General features: G+C 35.4%; 1 protein-coding gene across 1 annotated transcript; it reads left to right on the top strand.

Annotated features, from left to right (window-relative positions):
• Positions 1 to 9,492: 9,492 nt before the first annotated feature.
• Positions 9,493 to 15,020, top strand: LOC149563028 (thioredoxin reductase NTRB-like). Its single transcript, XM_089826464.1, has 3 exons — positions 9,493 to 10,297; positions 10,383 to 10,885; positions 14,321 to 15,020. Exons 1-3 carry the CDS (start codon positions 9,594 to 9,596, stop codon positions 14,383 to 14,385), a joined length of 1,272 nt encoding a protein of 423 aa, XP_089682590.1. The 5' UTR covers positions 9,493 to 9,593; the 3' UTR covers positions 14,386 to 15,020.
• The last annotated feature ends 9,906 nt before the right edge of the window (positions 15,021 to 24,926 follow it).

The raw sequence follows: 24,926 nt of genomic DNA, 5'->3' as shown, positions 1-24,926 counted from the left end.
ACTACGATGATCGCTATGTAGTTCAAATCTGTGTCCCAACAAGAAATGTCTCCATCTCACTAAGGCATGAACTACTGCTGCTAACTCAAGGTCATGTGTAGGATAATTCAACTCATGATCCTTGACTTTGCGTGACTCATATGCAATCACTCGACCATTCTGCATTAGAACTGCTCCAATACCCTCAAGGGAAGCATCTGTACACACCATGAAATCACCTTCTGGATCAGGTACTGCTAAGATTGGTGCACTGGTCAGAAGCTCTTTGAGTTTCTGAAATGCTTCTACACACTTTTCTGTCCAAAGAAACTTCTTTCCTTTCCTCTGAAGGGAGGTAATAGGGTGTGCTATTCTGGAGAAGTTTTGAACAAATCTGCGATAATACCCAGCTAGACCCATGAAACTACGAATCTCTGACACAGTAGTGGGTGTAGGCCAATCTACTATTGCTTGGATCTTCGCAGGGTCTACAGAGATACCTTCGCCTGAAATAACGTGTCCCAAATACTGTATCTCTGATTGAAAGAAATCACACTTGGCCGCATTGGCATACAGTTGATTATCTCTCAAGCACTGCAAAACTAAACTCAAATGTTCCTCATGTTCCTTTTGGGACCTAGAATATATCAGAATATCATCGAGGAACACAAGAACAAATCTATCAAGATAGGAACGGAACACCCCATTCATTAAGCACATGAAAACTGATGGAGCGTTCGTCAGCCCAAAGGGTACCACTGTGAACTCATAATGCCCGTAGCGAGTTCGGAAGGCGGTCTTATGAATATCAGCCTCCTTGATGTGAAGTTGATGGTATCCTGACTTAAGATCAATCTTAGAGAACACTATAGCTCCCTTGATCTGATCAAATAAATCATCAATCCTTGGTAAAGGATACCTGTTCTTTATTGTCACCTTATTCAGCTATCTGTAATCAATGCAAAGGCGCAAAGAACCATCCTTCTTCTTCACAAAGAGCACTGGAGCTCCCCATGGTGATACACTAGGTCGAATACAACCCTTGGCCAAAAGTTCCTCTAACTGCAAACGCAACTCACTTAGCTCTTGAGTGGTCATACGGTAAGGAGCTCTAGAGATAGGTTCCGCTCCTGGAGTGAGTTCGATGCTAAAATCAATGTCTCTCTTCGAAGGCATGCCTGGAATCTCACTCGGAAAGACATCAGCATACTCCTGTAAAATAGGTTGATCTAGGGTCTTCCTCGTAGAGTCTTCCTCATCAAGCTCATTTACCGTAACGGCAAATACCTGACATCCCTTACGAAAGCTTCGCTTAAGTTGCATAGCAGAGATCATCCGTAGGGATATAGGCCTCGGTATCCCCACAATCTCAACATCCTTCCCTTGGTCATCCTGACACATAATGGTCTTCTTTCTGCAGTCTATACTAGCCCTATGAGAGCCAAGCCAATCCATACCTAAGACCACATCGTAGGAGCCAAGAGGAATAACTCGAAAATCAACTGAAGTCTCAAACCCTCCTATGCTAAGTCCACACTTATGAACTACCGAATCTGTGGAAACTTTAGCGCCTGAGGCTAGTTCCACTTGCCAACCATGATCTTGCTTAACCGACTCCAGCTTACACTTGTCAACTAGAGATGGAGAAATGAAAGAATCTGTAGCACCTGAATCAAATAATACAGAGAGAGGTGTACCTCGGATAGCTCCTGTAGTCTCAACTACTGTCCCCTGATGGTCTGCCTGACAGTGATCCACCGCTGCAAATACTCTATGAGATCCACCTGTATTTCCGACTGTAGGCTCAGATGCCGCTGGCTTGGGTCCTGAATACTGAGATGCTCGCTGTGGGCAGTATGCTGCAATATGACCAATCTGTCCACACGAATAACATCCTGTGCCTCTGCCAGATCCTCTCCCTATAGGTGGTGCATTCGACCGCTGGTGGCTACCCCTGCTAGCAAAAGACTGGTTGCTCTGTGCAGGCCGAGATTGCTGATTCTGTCTATTACGTTGAGCATTGCGATTGATCCTAGAGTTGGATCCACCGCCACCACTCGGTGCCTGAGGGTAAAATCCCTTATGCTGCTGAGGCTGCTGCTGAGAATGTTGCTGAGAATACTGATTCCTCCTAGGGAAGGGAGGCTTCCTGATTCCACCGGAATTGTGGTTGCCCTTAGATCCTGCTATAGTAGGCGCTCCCACAAATCCTCCTTGCCCAAAGTTGACACTCTGCTCTACCAGGATAGCTCGATGTACCGCATCCTTGAGGGTCTTAGGCTCAAATACCTTAACACCCCCAATAAAATGGTTGTTCAAGCCTCAAATGAAATGTTGTGCCAACTGTGCTGGGTTGTCACTGAATCCCGAAAAAGGCATGAGCTCATAGAACTTGCGCTCATACTCTACAACGGTCATAGTGAACTGTCTCAGGTTATGGAACTCATCTTCTCTATGCTGCTTCCATTCCTCTGGTAGGAATCGCTCATGAAAACTCTCCAAGAAAATCTCCCAAGTGACACTACCCATGTCAATGCCCAACTTCTTCTCCTCAATAGTCCACCAGGTGGCTCCAAATAACTCTAGATTGGTAATGGCAAACCTCGCTTTGACATTACTGTCAAAGTCCTGCATAGCAAAAATCCTGTCAAGGGCAATAAGCCACTGCTCAGCTACATACCCAGAACCTTGCCCATTAAAGGGCTTGATCTTGGACCTCTGAAGATCCTTCATCTGAGAAGATACTATGAATCTATGTCGATCCCTCTGAGGACTCCTAGATCTGCGTCTATGCTCATGTCCAACTTGGTGTGCTCTATCCTGCTCAAGAACAGGAGGTAAGCGATCAATAAGGGTTCGCATCATTTGCCTCAGATCAACCTCCTCAGAGCCGGCATGTCCCTCTTCGTGGTTCTCTTCCTGATGCTCACTGACATGCTCTTCCCTATTCTCTTCCTGAATGGGGCTCTCATGGATAGACTCATGAACACTAACATCTCTGCCTCGTCCACGGCCTCTGCCACGGCCAAGGCTACGGCCCCTAACGGAAGATCTCGTCCCAGATACCATCCTACAATAATATCCAAGACACAAGATACTAAAATAACCATGAAACATACTACTGAAATACATAAATAAAAGACACATGTTTTGCAAATAATATATTTTCAGTTTCCAGTTTACCTATAATTTCAGTTTAAGTATAATTTCAGTTTTGAAGTTTTGAGTGTTGAAGTATGAATAAAATAGGTAACTAATAGTTTATATACTATTTCAAATCAACTAGCTTCAAGTTTTAGTTTAAGGTTTGCATTTTTATTCAACTAGTTAACACTAGTGGCGTTCCAATATACCCAGAGCTCCCAATGTAGAAACTTGCGCTCTGATACCAGATGTAACGCCCCGCCAAGGGATCCAAAAGAATTAACCTAAAGTTTCACTAAGTTTGCTAAACATTTTTTTTTTAAAGTAAGAAAGTATGACATACACATCAAACAAATAGTAGCGGAAGCAATAACATGTAATCATCGACAAACATACATTGCAAGTTACATTTCTTAAAGATCCCAAGACGTTGAGTCACGTTTAAATTTAATTAATTCTAAGTCTAACAACTATCACATACATATAAAAGAATAATCAGAAACTCCAATGTCCATAATATACATTTGTTCTGAATGCTCCTTGGCAAATTAATTCAGAATGCTCAATCATCCACTGTACATGTCACAGGGTATGAAAGGCTTAAAAGAATATACACACGTAAAGATCAAGATACAACATCCTCAAATCCATGATACAAAGTACAGTAAAAATATATGAAACTATTCACCATACATGATACATCCATACATCCATAATGATAAAACATCTATCATAAAATCTAACCATCCATCATACTAATCCAAGAACATAGTGTAGGTAAATGCCAATCACGAAATCTCCAACCACGGTGACCACGAAACGGACCTCAATGGTAAGAGTAAAAGCACTACCACCCGACCGCGTGGAACCTAAATGGTCCACTCCCACCGCGCTGAGGAGATAGTCTCAAGTCCCAAATAGGATAACAAAAAAACCTATAATCAAAATTACTCTCTAAGTCCAGGAAATCCTATAAGTATGCTAACTCAAGGGTTCCTAAAAAGATCGACATCTAAAACCCAGAGGTACCACAAGACATGTAGGAAACCTAATATGCAAGCGGGAAAGTGTCATCGCAAAAGTCATGTAGAAGTTACCCGAGCAATCCCTTAGGAATCCCGGGTCCCTACTGATCCTGCGGCCACTAGTATCCTCTCGTACTGACGAGGCATACTATGGAATGCAAGGTCGTAACCAAGCGTCCTCTCTACCCCATCCTAGTCTGTACTAGCACTCATGGCATGGAAGAGAACATACAATTATCTTGTTAGGTTCATTTTCTCTCATTTAGTGTAAATGTTTTCACTTATTAAAAACGACTTACAATGGGTTTCTCAAGGCAGCCTCTTAGGGCTCCGACCCCCATTGCAAGCCACTTCTCGACTCTACACATAGATAACCTACCCTAGCTCATGAACTCGTAAAACAAAGAATCATAATAAAACCATCTCAGTCCTATACGAGCAACTGAAAAAACATCATAAAAAGATAATCAACAAATTATATCAGTTCTTCATGAGCAATAGATAACATCAAATAGTAATCATGTAATCACGACAGTTCTCTATCAGCAACTGAAGGCATCAATGATAAGTCACAAAATCCAATGGTTCTCTAATGAGCAACCAGAAAGTAATACAAGTATAACTGATCGAGACTCAGAAATGGTTATCAAATATAACTGATCGAGACTCAAAAATGGTTAAGTTAGGTATTCTTAAATACATACACCTTAACTTCACACAAGGAAACTGGAAAGCAATAACAAACCGTAACACAATCATGTCATAGAGCACTTCATCATATTACCATGGTCGGGTTAAGAAAGATCGAGACCAATTCATCATGACATCACATTCACAACCCCCGAGCCTCTGGTAACAACCTAAACTGGTCGACGCTAAACCGACCCCAAAACATTCAAAGTACAAAGACAACATCAAAGTCTCAGGGATTGGATCTGAAAGTATATTATTTGAGTTAAGGTAAGGTTTATGTTTCAGTTTAATGTCGAATTCAAGTAATAAAGTTTTCATATTTACCCCCTTTACGATTAACCCTTTCTATAATAACTTCCATTAAGTCAATCTTCCAAATCTACTATCTAATCAGATAGTATTAATTATTAATTAACTTTAATTAAACTAATTTTAGTTAAAGTAATCAATAATCATTTGATCTAATTACTTATTTTAATCTATCCATTAATTGTTAAATTATTAATATTTAACCAAAATTATCAATAATTTAATATTTACCATTTATGTGAAATACATTTAATATTTATTATTTAAGTATTAATAAAATAAAACTTTTATTAAATAAAAATATATAATAATTTTATTAATTAAAAATTTTAATTAATAATAAAAATCATTTTTGTAAATAATATATTAAAGAAAAAACGAATTAACAAACTATATATTTTTTTTAAAAAAAATAAAAATAAAAATCAAACTCATTATTATAAAATCGTCAGCTTATATAAGCCGACGACCTGCCGCAGTCCTGCGGCAGCAGGTACGTCGTACCTGCGGTCACAGTACCTGCGACGCAGGTCTGTCGACTAAGCCGACCGTGGGGGGTGGGCACGGGGTAATTCCCTCCCCCCCCCACAAACTTATAAAAATTATTATATTTAATTTTTTTTTTAAAAGGGGTACAATCAATATATATATAAACATTTTTAAACTATATATATATTAAAATAATAATTTTTTTTTAATATATATATATATATATATATATATATATATATATATATATATATATATATGCCTTGAAAGATTGTTTCCTCCTCTATCTTGATATAGAAAATATAGTCATTCATCCAAATGTTTAATCTAGAATCTCGGTATTAAATTCAACCCTTCCCATTTAAATCTCATGTATAAAGAAGTTTATAAACAAGTAACTGATAAATACCAATATCGTAATGTTTAAGTATTCTTCACAAGGAATTTCAGATTTACAAACCCCGGACACGAAGAAGACAGGAAAGGATAATTGCGTATTAAATCGATAATCGTAAACACAAGACCCTACCTGATCCTGATGCTATTATGCAATCTCCAGGAACTGTAAAAGAATTCGCTCCTCTCAATAACCTTCCTCTGGAAAACTTTCTTGGTATCAACTTTCTGAAATTCGCTTCCAAAATTGTCTCCCCACAAAAATTCTCGTCCAACTTCGTATATCACAAAAATGAACCCCCAAAGTTGTGATAAGCAAATTCTCCTCAATTCGGGGCACTAATTGTGCGTTTACCCGAGAAGACTCTTTGCACAACTCAGTTAACTCCAAATTAACTTTTATTATCTTTTCTTATTCTTTTGCATTCAACTTTCATGCACATTAAGTTGAATTATTAAATAACTTTATTTAAAATTTCACTTGACTTCAATTCTTAATTAATTTATTACTTTAAATCTTATGTGCACTTTTAAGAAATTAAAATAACATTATTAATTTTTATAATTTAATCTTTTAATTTAATTCTTATATTTAACTCATGTTTAGATCATGCGATCTAGAATTCTTAATAAATTAATATCTTTCAACTTTTTAATTTATTTTAGAATTTAATTGATAACATATTTAATTAATTTAAATAACAATAATATTTAACATTTATTTAAAAATGAACTCCAAATATATTATTATTAAATTAAATAAACATTATCCTGTTCTAAATATATCTTGAACTTTTAATTTCCAACTTTAATTCTTTAATTTAATTAATTAATTAATTAATTAAATATAAAGATATCATAATAATTCCTTATTAAATTAAATCATTAATTAGTCTTTTTAATTAGACTTAATTAATAGAAAATACACCAAGGACTCATAAAGCAACATACGAAAACCCATCACAGAAAAATACATACCAAATCAAACAAAAAGGGTTATAATCACAAAATTACATCATTTGATGCATTCGGAGGGTACTTAACTCAGATACTTGTCCTAATTATCAATTAGGACAATTGGCTAAAGGGTTTAGGATTTGGACTTAAGAGTTTATCTCCCCTCTCTTACCATTGAGACAGTGCGATAGGGTACGCTCATCCTGACAATTCAGGGAAGTCGATACCCGGTACCTGCAACCTGCATAAAATCCACGCATGTACAAACACAATATTCTAAGCTAAACAGGCAATGGCGGGAAGTGGTGCATCGTGTAGATCCCGACTAGCAGGTGACTACGACTCCCTTCCTTAACCATATCAGAAACACCATACATAAATAAAACAACACGCACACCATACACATGTAGTATGGGGTAAGTATCCATAAGAGGCACATGAAATAATAAGCCATCTAACTAATCATCATCGATAACTAAAACCATTGAATAATCATCATACATGCACGAAATATAGAGTACCAAGTAATCTCATCATATAATAAACTGAGTGTAAACATCCTCTGATAATCTCTAAAATAATGATACTACTCATCAAACATAAATTGGCCTAAAAGATTTTGGCAATCATATCATAAATGTAGCTCGAAAAATGTAAACTAGGGGCAGGCACTACATGAAGTTGCACCTAACTTAATGTTGCACCATACATTACAAACATTGTTGCAATATTTCTAGCAAATTGTCATATTGACAATTCCATTGTTTGCTTCAAAATTTCTATGTAATATCTTCTACAAACTAAGATAACTCATATTTTATCCAAGAATGCAACTTTATAAATTAATAGAGTTGCTCAAAAAGATCTTGGATAGATGAATTTGGATTATCATGCAATTACTTGTTAATGATTGAGGCACAATGACATGAAGTTCTTCCTTTTAACTCTTATAATATTTCACGCATTATTATTTCAAATTTTCAACTTAATTGTTGAAAACAATAACTCTTCTCCACTCAAAACATGAATCATTAGAACTAACTAATGTTGATTGACATTCTACAATGGCTAGAAGGGTTGAGTGAGATGGTGTGAGTGTGTTAATATTAACGTTTATCTTTTTTGGTTAAATTTGACAACCATCTACATGTCAAAATATTAACAATTATTCTAAAGAGATTATGTTAAAAATAATAATTTAATAAACGATGCATAAAATATTTGCTAAAATTATAAATTTCAGAGATATAAATAATCATATTTTTTAGAAATTAAAATATAAAAAAGTTAAGTAAGTGCAAAAATAAATGAAAATGAGAAATTCAATATTGAAATCGTTTACAAATCTTGTGCTTATTCAAGCAACAATATGAGACCAAGGTCTCCACAATATTTTTAGATGTAATAAATTTAATTTTAATCATTTTACAATAGATATCTATTGACTTTTATTTAGATAGATTTAATGAAGATATCTATACTAGTAAGTAAATCTAATTTGGTATGCTTACAATTGACAACTAAAAGGTAAGAACTTCAACACTTACACCATGATGGTTGTCTTGAACGTTTTTCCACTTTTCAGACATATATGATAGATTGAAAATTTATTGGACTTAATTTGCAAAATATAAACTTGAAATCTTTCTTAAGTTGACATAGCCTGCTAATTTATAACTAGTTTATATATATTATATTTATATAAAATAAGCCGAGAGATATCCTTTGAGCCTAAGAGGGTGAGGAAATGATTTGAGACTTTTGATCTGTCTCATTTTTACTTCCATTTCCTCTCTGCAATTTTCACGATTTTAATTATAATTATATTTAGTCTATTTTTATTTTATTTTCTGACATGTAAATGACCGTCAAATTTTTTTCAAAATCGAAAATGTTTACATTGAAAATTGCTGCCACTGTAGAAAGCCTCTCGACTTAATTATTTTGTAGAATTTTATAATAATTTATAAATCATATGAATTTAAAAACTTCAAGATATGAGATTTTGTTAAAATTACCAATTTAATCTGAAATATTGATTGAATATTAAAATTTGAGAGAATTGTGATATTTTTAGAGTCAAATTTAAGTCTCGCATACACCACATTTCTCTTGCAATTAATTATTGGGGCTCTTGTCATAAGTTTCTAGAAGTCTGCGGGTGCATCCAAACGAAAGAAAAGCAGTGCCGTGATACCTTTTCTCCTCTTAAACCTTTGGAATTGAAGTGGGTCGTTATTCAAGAAAGGGACCAAATGCTTTAAACCTCTTCCAAGTAGAGAATTTTAGTCCCATTTTCCCATTTCTTTCCCCCCTCCCACGGCCTCTACAATGTCAAACTTCTAGAAAGTGGGAACTCATTTCACACCTTAGAACTTATTTAATTCTTAATTAATTAAAAAAGTTAAGAATATAATACAATGTTGAATTTGAATTAACACGAAATGCATTAGAAAGTTAAGAATATAATACTATTTTGAATTTGAATTAACACGAAATGCATTAGACGTTGCCTCTCTTCTAGGAAAGACACTTTTGTTTGCGCATTCTTCGTGCCAAGTATTTGTTTTCCATTTTGTGACTATAAATACCTTGGTGTCAATGAGGACACTACATTTCCGACCTTCCAGAGGAGGACCGATCCACTTAAACATGTCCACGTGGACTACGCAGACCACAGAAACACCAGAAAACCTTCCCGCTAAAAAGGACGGCCACGACAGCAGCAGGGAGAAATCCCCTAATGCCGGCGTTTGGTTCAAATCTATAAAATGGTTGAGAGCATTTTGTTTTGCCATGAAGAGAAGCTTGCTCCATCTATTGAAGAAATTCACGACAGGCAGAACACTTAATACTGTAAATCCATCTCTGACCGGCGAGAGAACAATGACACAACGGGAGAAGCTGCGGACTTCAACTTGCATAGTGGGCAGCGGGCCTGCAGCACACACAGCTGCAATCTACACAGCTAGGGCAGAGCTGAAGCCTATCTTGTTCGAAGGATTCATGGCGAATGGCATCGCCGCCGGCGGGCAGCTTACTACCACCACTGATGTCGAAAACTTTCCGGGCTTTCCCAATGGAATCATGGGCCATGAGCTCACGGATAAGTTCAGGGAACAGAGTCTGCGATTCGGGACACAGATCATCACGGAAACTGTTGATAGCATTGATCTTTCCGTCAGGCCATTTAGGGTTAATGCAGAAAAACTGGAGGTCGACGCAGATACTGTAATTGTTGCTACAGGGGCCGTCGCCAAGCGGCTCGAGTTCCCCGGTGCGAGCGATGATGGATATTGGAACAAGTAAGCGGCTTTGGATACTGAAATTATTTTAGTGCGGGTAGTGTGTAGTTGCTTAGAAGGGTTTGTTTCTGTGTTGTTTTTACAGGGGCATTTCGGCATGCGCTGTCTGCGATGGGGCTGCCCCCATTTTTCGCAATCGGCCCCTGGCGGTGATCGGGGGCGGCGATTCTGCCATGGAAGAGGCGAATTTCTTAACCAAGTATGGTTCTAAGGTGTACATTATTCACAGGCGTGACGCATTCAGAGCCTCCAAGATCATGCAGAAGAGGGCGCTGGAGAACCCTAAGATTGAGGTTATTTGGAATGCGGTGGTTTTGGAGGCCTTGGGGAACGAGAAGGGTTTGCTTAGCCGGCTGAATTTGAGGGACATGGTCACGGGGGAGGAAAAATCCGTGGAAGTGGCTGGGCTGTTTTTTGCCATAGGGCATGAGCCGGCCACTAAGTTTTTAGAAGGGCAGCTGGAACTCGACTCCGACGGTTATATCATCACCAAGCCCGGGACGACTCAGACCAGTATTCCTGGCGTTTTCGCTGCTGGTGATGTTCAGGATAAGAAATGGCGCCAGGCGATCACCGCTGCTGGAACAGGTAAGGGTTTTTAATAAGCCGTGACCATTTTTTATTTTAAAGAAAAACAGTCAAGGTTAGTGGATCATTGATAAAGTACTATAGGAAAACTTAATGCAAATTTTGTAAATTTGGACTCACTTTTTTTTAACCGAATGCTCTAAAGCTTAAGCCCAGGTTGCTTTGCTTTTAGCTTTGACATAAGAAATAGCCAAGAAACCTTGGCTATTTGAATTAAGAAATAGCTGAGGTTTCTTTGCTTTTATCACTATTGTTCTTTTAATTGTTAAATGGGAAAGCACTCAAAGTTGGATGTGCTGCTGTTATCCAATTGCTGAGGACTTAAACATCGTTCTATGAAAATCTCCCATGATCTACCTACCAAAGCTGGGAGTGCTATATTGCCCATTCCAACTCATATATTCTTTGGGGACTTGAACTGGCCCTCTGATATGAAAGCCTTCCATAATTTACTGTTTGCACTAAAAAGTCATATTTGTTAATAAGTAGCACCTTGACATTGGATGTGGTGTATTGCACGATTCCGGGGTGCTTTGAATCTAAAGACTTCTGCAACAAAACCCTTCCACGATAGACTGTATGTACAAACTTATTAGTTGTAAATGATTAAAGATGAGAGTTTTTAATTTTATAATCCATTTGAATGACAATATAGGCTTATGCGAAAAGCTATATGTTTTGTTTACATCATAACCCATTATTTACTGTTTAATGAAAACGAATGATGGATCATATATTCAATGTTGCAATCAGAAACAATGATAAAACTGAAGCAGTTCTGAAAAACGTTTTCATTGTCAGTTTTATATTAATCAAATTTGAACATCCATTTTTTACTAGGAAATTCGATTAAACCTCTGCTAGAAAAGTCTGCCGTGATTTGATGCTTGAGCTCATTGCTATTGAGAGTGATTATTTGCTTCAAGTGGAACACTAAACGAAATTTCTTAAAAAGAAATTACAGATTTCTAGAAATACTGGCAAATATTGTCTTCGATTGAGGATTTGAAAAGTGTCCTTTTCCTTCAGTTGGTGTAAATCTTTGTGTTTCATTAATTGCTTTCATTAGTAGGGTTTTGTATTTAGAGATTTATTTCCTATTAAATTTTAGTATTATGCTAGTTCATATGAGATTTCCATAAACAATTTGAATTACACTGGAAGTTCTGAAAAAAATGTAAGTTTTGCTTACATAAACATTTTGGGTGACATTCCATTTTTCTTTATGGTGATGATAACACAGGATAAATTTTAGACTGGAATTTGAAACATTGTTGTAACCGAAACTGACAGTTTTGAGTCTTGACATGAAGCTTTCATTACCAGTTGGATATTACAATTTCAACAATTCATTTGTTTTCTAGGGTTGAACTAATCCTCTGCTAGGAAAGCCTGCCATACCACCACTACAGCTCATTTCCCTTGAAGGTGATTAGTTCGTTCGAAAGGAATGTTTCACTAGATTGTTTGTGTAAGAAATTTTGGATTGTAAAATTACTGGCAAATAGTCTCCTTCAGCCAGGGTTTCAAAAGTGCCTTTTTCCATCCCAGTAGCATAAATCTTGTGTTTTATATAATGCCTCAGATTTAATTCGTAGTAGATTTAAGTCGTAGATTTGCATCTTCAGGGATTTTTTTCTTTCTGATCCTTTTTTCATTGTTTCGTCAGCCATAAGGTGAAAGAGTTCTTGTCTTCTGATCCTTTTTTCATTGTTTCATCAACCATATGGCAAAAGAGTTCTTGTCTTGGAGTTCTTTTTTGGCAATATGTGTCATCTCATAGCTGTTTTATTTTGATGGCACATTTTAGGATTAAAGTGGGATTTCTGGCTAGGTAACTATAGTGGAATTGGCGTCTAGTGCTTTTCCAATGTCCTACAATTTGCACATGGTTGTAGTTATTTATATTTTTGAAAGTTGTTCTTTTAATACTATTGAATGACTGGTTTCACTGCAACTTCTGTGCAGTCTTGGTAGTGTGAAGCACTGTTGAAGTCGCCAGTAAATCCTAGCTCAGTTAATGTGATGAATTCTATCTATAAGACCACAAGAAGTCTCTTTACAACTGATTTTTCCCCCTTCTGTGTGGTTGGGTACAAGAATTGTGGCCCTGGAGTTTCAACTTCATTTACTCTTCTCTAGAAACTAGAACTACACCCAATGTTTGATTTCTCATATCAAAAACAATTTAGCACTAAAGTTTTGTATGCTGTAGGAATGCCACAGCTAGACTGAGAAAAATCTACTTGGAAGTATCTGGATTGTAAGCATCAAACAGGGTAACTAGGTTGAGAAATTACTGAATCTCTGTGGTATATTTCTTATATGAAACAGCGTAAAAGACATTCTAAGAATATAGAGATATCCATCATTCCTGGATGCAATGCTATCAACAGTTCCGATCTTTGGAAATGCCTCTGAAAAACTTTTCAGAAATATGAAATTGCTGAAAACTGTTCAATACCAGATCTTTTCCCGCAATCTTTTTTGCATGCTATACCTATTGTATAATGTATAATCAACTATCACAGTTCTTTGAAAGAGTCTGAAAACTTTTCGGAATCTCTGGAATTGGGAAAAACTCTTGAATACTTTTTCTTCTGGCCCAAGCTTTTGCATGTATAACTAATGGCTACTTCTCAAGTTTTTAGTCTTGGCATGCTTATGTTAGGTCCGAATTCTTGATTGAGTTTATGTGGAGTTTGTTTCCTTTTTTTAAAAATTTGACAAAGTTGAATCACTGAGTCCTGAATAGATATCTGGAAAGGAAGATTTCCATTGCTATGGAAAAGGAAAGTCTGAATGTAAAGGCATATTATGTTAGAGCTTAACTTATATGTAAATCCAAACAAAATTAGGCAATGCGTTGCCTGGATGTTATGTTAATTTGCATCATTCAGTGCAAGTTACATGCCAAGAACACACATTTTGAAAGTAGCTTTTTTCTTTCGTGGTTGGGGGCATGTGCCAAGGATGGCAAAAGTTTCTTATGGTTAGATTTTGGGGATGGCTACTAAAAATGGATAAAAATAATATTTGGAAATTAATTTAGTAAAGAAGACAAATGTGTAACTTTGATTACACGACTGAAATTATAATTATTAATGACAGTCCAATTAAAAACAGAATCACGATTTTTAATCAAATTGACATGTCTTAAATTGCGCCTGGTCATTGATATTGTGGGGCACTCGACCGCATTGTCGTTCGTTCCTTAGGCTTTACGTTCTTCTTTTACTCATCTGTTTTGTGGACAATGAAACGCAAGGTATCCTGTGTAATGTCAAGTTGCTCCGTCCCTCGTAAATAGACTCTCTTTCCTAGAGATGAGCCTGTTTCACTATGTAGAGTGGATAATGCAATTTCCAGAAAGGTAACAAATGTTTTCTTTCTCTTTGTTGTATATTTTCATGATATATTTTAATCGTGTTGCAGGATGTATGGCAGCATTGGAAGCAGAACACTTTCTGCAGGAGATTCAGGGGCATGAGGGTAAGTAGAGTCTACCTCCCTACTTCTGGGACACAGCTAGCTACACTAGAGAATGTCAACACTTCTATCAGCATTTATTGTTCGATTCTGCAATCTGATGGAAGCGAAGTGTATCCTGATAGAGGATGTCATATGATATTGGTCTTTCAATATTGTACGGGATATCCAGATTTAATTTCTAAAGTGGCCTCTGGATTCTAATTGCATCTTCTATTCTCACCAATTTTTTGGTGGAGATGCATTCATATAGTTGCTGTTATTCTTACATTCATAAAGAACATTGAATCACCACTGGCACTCTTTTCCTTGCAGGCAAAGATGTTATTTTTGCTAAAATATAACATTATCTGGCTATTCTTTTGGTGCTGCTTTAAAACTTTTAAAAATCCTGTGAAATTTTCAGATCTCTGTTACACTACTCTGTGCTTGAACTCATGTTAGTGCTATGTAGCTGCCAGATGCAGCCGTTGGCGGCCATATAATCTCAGACTAAGAAATGGACTTTGTTTGAGAGCTTATGACTGGAATAATGAATCATCTTTAATACCATGTATTGCACGGGATTTTTGACAACTGGAAAATCTTTTGTGAAATTTGTTAAAAATGTATTTATGACAGGCCATTATATAGGCTTTTAGTGAAATCTGTACCTGCAGTAGTGCATGCCTTTCAAACAATTAGGTAAAAGTAGTCGAAAAATATCATTATGAAAATGGTTATTTTGTTTTTCTGTAAGTCTCTAATTTGTATTGTCAACAGTTCAACATCGTTATTATGTTACAAATACGATATCGTTATTATTAGTCGCTGCCTTATATAAGGCAGGGAACTAATGTTCCCGTTAGCTCCCTAGCTCGATCGGAATTAATTTTTGCCAAACAAACGGATGTCATGTTGCAAAGTTGTCAGGTTTGAAAATCAATTATCACATACAAATTAAAATTTCCTGATTGGTCCATCAGCATTTTCCCGGGGTTAATTCTAATTTTTGTAAGTAGAAAATCTGCAAATTAAAAGGCGGTTGTTGGAAGTTTCCAGAGCTCTCTTTTTTCCAATACCTCTCTATCGTCTACCATCTCCCCCAACCTGTATTCATGCCGTTGTGGTGGTTTTTGATTCTCATCACATGGGTTCTGTGCAGCTTTCGCATCTTGCTGATTTTGTTATTTCTTTGTCAAACCTCTCCATAACACTGTTTTCCTTTATGATTGCAGAGACGATAGGGTTAATTGCAGCTTTTAGAGTTCCCTGTCTCAAACTGCCTGCAACAATTTGTTTTGAAAAGGATTCACGGGAGATAAGTATAGGAAACATAAATAACAAATGGACAATAAAGCATCTCGCATTCACACAGAGAAAATGATAATTCCTTACACAAGATGAGGGAGGAAATTAGACACTCCTGTCTGAACATCAATTTATGAATCAAATTGATACTTCTGTACAATCTTATTTTGCTAGATTGTACAAAGAAAAGTATTTAAACGTGGGTCATTGCTGTGATGACCATAAAACCCCCAAGTTCAAACCAAATTCACATCATCAACAATGCGTAGGGGCTTGGTTCTGTGCAGGTGGCTCTCAATCTTGGACAAATTGATGTCCCTGAAAGCATAGGCAGACAATACCTTGAATAGAACAAAGGTCCCTTTATAATGAGCAGTTAAAAAAGGATATGATAGGGCATAAAGAGTTATTTTAATATGTAAAATTTATCATACCGAGATTTAAATGAATGTGCTAACTATTTGGGACAAAGGAGAACAATCTGCTGTTAACGACATGGAAGAGAGGAATGAAGTAAGGTGGCAATAGTCATCGAAGGAAAATGTATACATTGACACATGGGATTTATAGCAAAACTTATCTGACGCACCTAATGTACAATTGAAAGGTAGCGGATGTAAATTATTAGAAAAGACTTATACGATATATAATAAAGTCGGATTGTTCACCATGTCAAAGTACACATCCCTTCACCGGACGAAATGTCCTGTCGATAATTAGACTCAAAGAAATGCTATTATTTCTGACGAAAAAGAAACGGCTCTAAATGAACGGTAAATTGATTTGAATCTGCAGAATCGTATGCACCATTTAAGTGGTGTTTGAAAAATGAAAAGTACATACCAAATATAATGGTAGTGTTAATATATGGTTATTATTTCCAAAAGAAACCTTATATTTGATCCATCGAACAATTGGGAGAAAAGGAAATACAGTAATATGCAATATACGTCGAAGCTTGGTGCATTTGATGACCACAACAATATCTTTCTTATACTGTAAGAGATAATATATCAGGACATTATAAAAGAGAGTTGATATTATAATGATGCCTATTATTCTTCATAATATTTTGTTCAAGCCATCAATAGGCAGGAAGATCGTATTGCAGGCTTATATAAATTGAAGAAATCACATTAACGATCGAGGAATACAATTTCAAATTAGGGACATCTCCAAATTTGTGAATTAAAGCTGAAGCAACATTCATTTTATAGTTATAAGAATCAGTAAATAAGGAAAATAACGTTATCTCCTTGTAAGCAACAACACTTAATTCATTTATCTTCCCAAGGGGTTCTTGGACACAAATGCCGGATTTCGAAGGTATTTTTTTTCGTTGTAGGAATTGCCACTTGACTTGACTGGTCACATTGCTGCTCGGTGTTGCTAGGAAGTCTAAATCAAGGCGACCACCTTCGTGGTGGTTAGGGGCCTCTTCTGAGCACTATACGATGAAACAATCTTTGGATGCTCTTGTGGATTCTGTGGTTGAGGTCTCTTTTGGCGATCATTTGGAGCTGGGAAAAGAGGAGGGTATTCCCTCTTTGGTCTCTTCCCCTGTTTCGGATGCTCTTCCTAAAGGCTAGTTGTCGACTGATTCTCATAGGGAGATTGTTGCGGCTTCAGCGCCCCTTGGGTTCCATTGTTCTATTTCCTCTGAGGCTTGGGTTGCTGAGGTTGTGAAGATTGAGAGTAAGCGAACTAAGCTTTCTGCTCCCCTTTTAGATATGAACCTTCGGTTGTGTAAGGGAAACTTAAAATCAAAAGGCAAATTCTAAGTTCCCTTGTTTTAATTGGTTTTTTTGTGATGGTGAGCGGGTTGTGGCTTTGGCTCACTGGTTATTGGTCCGGGAGGTTTTATTGGTTGCCTTGCCTTCCTGTCTGTTTACTTTCCAGGTTCCAGTGTATTTTTTGGTTGCTTTTTCTAGATACATCTGTTGGTTTCAGGTCCCTGTAAAACTTGGTTTAGATGTTAAGTTAGTTTCAGGTCCTTTTAAAACCTGATAGTGCTTCATGGCATATCTTTTTTTTTGATGTAAAGGGTTTCGGGGCCCCTTCAAAACCTGTTTTTACCTTAATCTAAAACACTTTATTCATTGAAAAAATGAACTCATCGAATATTGGTAAGAGGAGAAACTATAGATGGGAGGAATAGAAAGGATTTCAGACGACATAATCAGCTGTCACATTGGAGTTAAAGAGTATTGACTGCACTAATAAGAGAGGACGAAGGATAGTCTCAACCAATATAACGAAGGCACTGGTGCTCGTTCAAAAATCATGGTTTATTCCAGTTGGTAGGAAATCACATAATTTACCCTTCTCAAGATGTGTGAGGGGTTGCATTGGATGTAGCAATGAATCGATCTGGTAGTGAAAGATTTGGCCCATAGTCATTTCTGAATTGAGTGGGCTCAAAATAAGCCACGCTAGAGTTCAATGCATATTGATCTAGAAAGCCAACAAGGTGCTAGTCAACTATCCTTTGAATGTCATTCGATCGACAATATAAGTATGTCGCTGGAGCTTGGGAGATGGAGTTGAAACGTAGCACATACTATGTATGACCACAAATTTGGTGGAGAAAGTGGACAAAACTGTCATTGATTTAGTCAAGGAGGACATGAATAATAATCCAAAACATCAGAATAGCACATGGTTCCTCTTGCATGAGTGGCATCCACTGGTGTCTGTGATTGATAAGGGGCAAGGCATGTGAGGGTCAAATGCAATTTGAAATGGTTGCTAAGTATTGCCCCTATGAAAATTTCCTTCTTATTATGTTGATGTGAAAGTAGATCTGGCCCTATGTGGATGTGGTTGGATCACTACTAGACACATGTACTATTTACCTCTGCATATTGTCGTCTTCCACGTGAACGATTGAAGTATGCGAGCATGACATATTCTTGTCCATAACCAATTTTAGGAAAACAGTCAAGCATGCTTTGCAAATCTTAGATCTTGAAGGCGCTGAAGGAGACCATGAAGGGATACAAATTTTTTGAGAAGCATCTGTCTCGAAAAATCAAACCTTTGCTAGTGTTATAGCATTTTGTAGCCTCAAGGTTATAGATGCACACATTGAGCAAGTCCATACAAAGGTCATTGGAAATAGATCGGAACAAGATGTTACAGGATGCAGGAAGACACAAATTAGTGGTAGTGACATTGCATATGATAGTAGTGATGAATCTGAACATGGTGACATGACAAAATTGAGCATCAGGTGATGTGACTTACAAGCAGCCTAGAAATCCAACCTTTTGTATGGGAGTGCAACATAAATATAATACCAGGAATATTTAGATGATGTTATTAGAAGTTCCATTATAACATTGTGGACATCAAGCATGAAGAACAATCAAACACCCTCTTAGCTAATGTAGATAAGATGTTTTGAGAGAGAGATTGTATTACTTCATCTGTTGGAAATGAAGGAGTGAAGTTGGTGAATGGACACATTGAGAAAGCTTATACTTTGCATACATTATAAAAAAATGATATAGATTTTGAGTTGCAAAGTCACTGTTCATGCTCAAATCCTAATACAGGTGTTGACCAACTGAAGAATCAACTTCCTATTGGTTGATGAAAATAATATATCAATCACAAGCCCTTTGTGCAGAATATGATATGGCAAACCAAGAAGTATAAGAGATTGCACTCAAGGAATAAAGAAATTCATGTGTGTAGCCATGGGACTAAAGAGTGATTGAAAACCCTGTAAAATTGAGTGAGTGGGAGGAATTATAACCAATGTTTCATTCCTATTATTTGACAAATGCTTATATGGAGATGATTTTTTGATTTGTTGCATATGGACCCTCATTGGAGCAACTTGTATCAATAATGTTTATGTGCAGATAAGTATTTCATATATTTGAGTATTACATTTATCTATTTGTGTTTCTATACATACTAGCTATTTGCCTTGATCTTTTCCTTTATGTTGGGAATGTTCTTGTAGGAAAAGAAGGCTACTACTTTATACATGCCATTAAACATTGTGCAGACACGAAGAAGCTTTGGTTCATAATTCATTAGGTTGGATAAAGTGAGACTCTTGAATTGAATATCCTTGATGATTGAGATAATGAGTATTTTGTCATTAAGAGGGAGTCTGACACTTCTTCAGAGGCAATGTAGGAGCTCAGAAGATTGATATTCAGAGGGAGTCTAAAAATGCATGTGTATGACTGCATGATTTGATGGGCTAACTTGTCACTCGAAGGTTGAAATATCGATATCAGATTCAGAGGGAGTCTGAGAGGTATCCTTGGGTGAAGAGAGTCTTATAGGGAGTAGCTACAAGATTTGACTTCCCAGGATCATTGTTCAGAGGGAGAATTTTCGAGGTGCAATCCTTTGTGAATGATATCTTCTCTATGAGGAGAACTTCTAAGTGAAATTCCTTGTAATGCATTATTTTCTGTGAGAGAATTGAGATGAAAGCCTTTGTACCAGTTACCACCCTCTTACTTGGTTCATGGTGGCTATTATTTAGCATATGATATGTAATGAAAGGGACGATCTTTCATTGACATATATAAACAAAAGGTAACCATTGTAAGGTGATGATCTTATAAATGGTAGACCTATTATCATGACAAAATTCATTAAGTTGTGCTAGAGGTCATGATAACGAATGTATCATGATTATACTTTGTTAAGTTGTTGTCTTAGAGTGTCGAAGATCATAATACTTGTCATGATAGAGACGATGGCATTGTGATTTCTTGTTATTTGATAGACTATATTGAATTGTTGTCCTAGAGTGCTAGAAATCAGATAACTCATATCCTTCTAGGATATAACATATTCTTTTAGTAGGCATCAAGGATTTGATGCTAGTGCACATACCAAAATAATATACATATAATGAATATCATATGATTGATATTTCTTGTTAAATCATACTTCAGATTATATTGAAATATAAAAGTTGACGGATTTATGTTGATATCCTTAAATATGTCATTCTAGGAATATCATATTGAGATGATATCTCTTCATATACTCAAGAGCATAATGTGTTCTATATCAATCCTCCTTAACTAATAGAGAGTGTTAAGTTTGTAGTTGCAGTCAAATTGATTCGATCATGAGATACATTGTTGATGGTTATATATATATATATATATATATATATATATATATATATATATATATATATATATATATATATATATATGGTTATTTGTATGATGATTAACTATAGAGACATGTCTCCTCTCATATTTACGAGTCTTCAAATATGCATTTAGAAGCCATCAATTACAATGGTTATGTTAGTACATTTGTAGAAAATGATCCATGTTACTCAACAAAAGTGACATTAACCATATTTTGTGCTTTCTTTGCCACTTCCAAACCCAAGATCCTATGAAACCTTAAGTGCAAATGAAAATTATTTGCAATTTCAGGTCTAAGTTAGAGTTTGATGCTATCATACATAGCAACATTAGTGAAAGAGGGGAAAAAATCCTAAACATTGGATAAAAAGAATGAGATAATTTTAGACCAAAACATAATCATGTGAGTGGTGGGAGAAAGAATTTCCTCCCTAATGAGTCATTATAACACATTTGGGAAATTGAAAGATATGCATGTGAAAAACAATTATGCAAATTGTCATTCGAAATTTTCCCTCTCAAAGGACATTCACTCACTACAACTAGGATGTGAACTTTGATGCAGGGGATGGATTGTGATCAATGCTTAGTCTACCTTGTCAAAATAGTGCAATCATTTCCTTCTTCTAGCATGTGGAATTAGGAGAGACATTAACCAAGAAGACTCACCCTTCTTCTCTCGTGACGAAAGAAGAGCTTTGTTGTAGGATATGGGAGCTGGGAGACAGTGGAAATCAATATAAATGCCTCTTAGAAAATGTTGCAAGAAATTTTGCTACTCTGAATTGAAATGGGAATTGAGGCTAGTTTTCACGTCTCCTTTGTTGACATTCCTAGTCATTTGATTACGTGGCGATCGAGTCAACTTTGACAGGTCAACTCTTGTTTGAACATTGGATAAATCAAGTGGATTGTCTTAATTGTGTGGTTAAATAAACTATGTGATGCATAACTTGAGATGATTAAAATGATTAATTTGATGCATAGATGTTGCATTTCATTCTTACATGATTATGCTATGTTTTAGGATATGATATTCATTATTATGCTAATGTTTTAGTTTATCTAATTGGATTATCATGTGGATATCGACTTGTTGTTTGTTGTGATTGTCTAGGTGGTTCCAAGATTCGATAGGATGAGAGTGTGGTCGAGGTAGAGAGGGCTAGCCTCTCGAAAGGGGATGGTTAGATAACCCTTTGCAACCCACACACCACTTAGGAACTTACATGTTGATTTAATGTTAATTGTATTTTATCCTTCCATAATCTCCTTATGAATAAATTAATGATGGTTTTAAATTTTAAGTTGGAGAATAAAATTCACAAGAAGAAAAGGTATTCATAATTGTTAGTCATTGCCTTTTAAAAGGCAGAGACTATTGTTTTCACTTAGATTATGGCTATTAATATTTTTCTTGGAAAAGGTAAATTCATATATAAACTAAAATGTTGAGCAATATTATTTATTAAAGACAATTTTGAATAATTTAGAAAAAAATCTGATTGGCCCTATCTATTTTTCTTAGTGGTTTAATTATTTTATAGGCAAGAAAAAATATCAAATTTCTAGCCTAAGCATTAACGCTATTGCATTGGCCTCCGCACGGACCACAAGAAAGTGGGTTGGCCACGTTCACCTAGTAATTATCACACTTCTCATGGATTCTTTAAACAATGAAGTTTTAAGGACAATGCATGTGAAACAATTAGCAATAAACATTTAAACAACATGAAAATTATTAGCTAGTACGGCCCATTATATCTTGGGATATCTTCGCCTTGTCATAAAATCTCTATCATTCTCTAATCGCTTTGTTCCCAAAAATTCCATCGTTAACCATAAAACAAGATGATAGATTTAAGATTTTTATTCTAAAATCATAAAGATTGGAATCTTATCATATGTTAAATTTATTTAATTCTTAACAAAATTGTTCTATATTTTTAATTTGGATATCTTATGTCATTCTCAATGGAAGATTTTTGAACTTTTATAATATATAAACATATTAAACTAGCAGCTAATTATTCATCTATTGTAAATAACAATTATTTGTAGACATAAACTTAAAATTTTAGAAACTATAAAACAATTCATATATAAAAGTGATGAAATAATTCTATTATAAATATTTAGAAATTTGAAAGTGCTTGTTTTATTATTTCAGATTTTTTCAGAAAGATATGTTTGTATGCTAAATTCTTCATTCAAAATTTTCTTTTTTAGGAAAATATGTTTGTATTGAGATTTTGTTATTTTTGAATTTTTATTTTTTTCCTTGGGAAGATATGTTTGTATTGTAAACTTTTCAAAATTAAAAACTTTAAAGATAAAATTATAGGTAATAATATTATTTAAAAATATTTTTTAACCAATCAAATATTAGATGCTACTTATATTTGAATATCTACTTAAATTGAAATATAAATGTGATTATATATGTAAAAAGTTTATTTTTTCAAAAATTTGACTAGCTCAAATTTATATTCAAATACAAAGCCCCCTTTTGAAATTTTTAATAAAACCAACTAGAATTTTGGAATGCACCTTTAAACAAATATCATTATAAAAGAAAAAGTCAAATTGTAATACACATAAATCTAATTTCTTAGCTTAATTCAATAATATGATAAACTAATTTCTCTTGAATGTATTCATATGACTGCGGAATTCAATGTAACGTGTAGTTGTGCCCTACAAAGCTCTTATATCCTCTAGAATTGAACCTCCTAAATACAAAATAACTAAGGAATAAATTTTCTCATTGCAAATGATAAAAAATATGTATATTATTTAAAATATATTAATATTAAATATAATTTTATTTATTTAATTTGATTCAAAATTTAAAAATAAATTTATGTATAGATTTTCTTTAATTATTAAAAATTTATAATTCTATAAGTGTATTTTTTATATGTTTTTGATTAAGTAAAATAGGTTTTGAAGGTTGCCTGAAATCCTGTACAAGTCTAAAGATTTTCAATAAGCACAGATGCAAAAGTACAACAGACAAAAGAGGAATCGGTCACCCCCCAAACAAAGGGTAACCATGGTGACAGAAAAGCCTATCACCAGCCAAAACCAAACACCCAACTAGAAGGCTAAAAAAAAAACTAAAAGATCAACCTCCAAAAAATCAGTCACTACAAGGGAGCTCACAATTTGCCCTTTGATTTAGAGCTTCCCTTGCACAACTGAAGGTTCATTTCTAAAGGAGGAGCAGAGGGCTTTGCTTTCTTTCCTTTTACCGTAGTCCAACCATCCTCCACCTTTGCTGCCTCAGCAATCCAATCCCCAGAAGAAACTGAATAGTGGAACCTAGGGGAATCAGAAGCAACGACATTCTCCCTAGGAGAGCCTGTAGACAGCTGGCCCCCAACAGGACCAGGAGGAGCATCTGATACAGGGGCAGGGGTAGGAGAGGGAACAAGGTCTTGACCAGAAGTCTGAACTTCCTTCGCTACCACTAGCACCGAATGATCGTTAGCAGGGGATCATCCATGGGCGGAGAGTCATCCATAGGTTCCAGAGGCGCATCCATGGACTTAACCATCGTATAGTGCTTAGAAGAGGCCCCTGACCACCAAGAAGATGGTCACCTTGATTTGGTCTTCACAATAGCACAACGAGCAGCAATGTGACCTATCATATGACATTTTCTATAGCGAAAAGGTATACCTTCATAATCCAACATTTGGGTCCAAGAACCCCTCAAGGATTCCAAACAAATCTTCTTTGGAAGGCCCTTTCTATTTTTTATATGTTTCTTTTATTACAGAACACTATTATCTATTATATGATTTAGCATAATTGATAATCATAGTTATAGATTGAAAAATATTAAAAAATCAAATTTCAGATTATAAAAATTAAATGTAAGGAAAAAATTACATAAAAATCTTACTACAAAATTGACACAAAAGGAGGCGAGTGTAGACTATGTCTTTCAAACTCTTTATTTTGTTTTGATTATTGAATATCTTTTTTTGAAACAAATATAGTTTGTATTTATTTATATTATATAAAACTAAATTATAAAAGAAAATGTAAAATGTAAAAAATTACATTTGAGTTATTAAAAAGGTAATCTTTCTAATTCATTAACTAAGTTTATAGAT

Source organism: Cupressus sempervirens, chromosome 4 (genome assembly GCF_028749045.1).
Source record: "Cupressus sempervirens isolate cs-2001-9-10 chromosome 4, ASM2874904v1, whole genome shotgun sequence".
In the NCBI taxonomy this organism is placed as follows: Eukaryota; Viridiplantae; Streptophyta; class Pinopsida; order Cupressales; family Cupressaceae; genus Cupressus; species Cupressus sempervirens.
The sequence above is the reverse complement of the archived record's forward strand: the minus strand, read 5'-3'. Positions and strand labels throughout refer to the sequence as shown.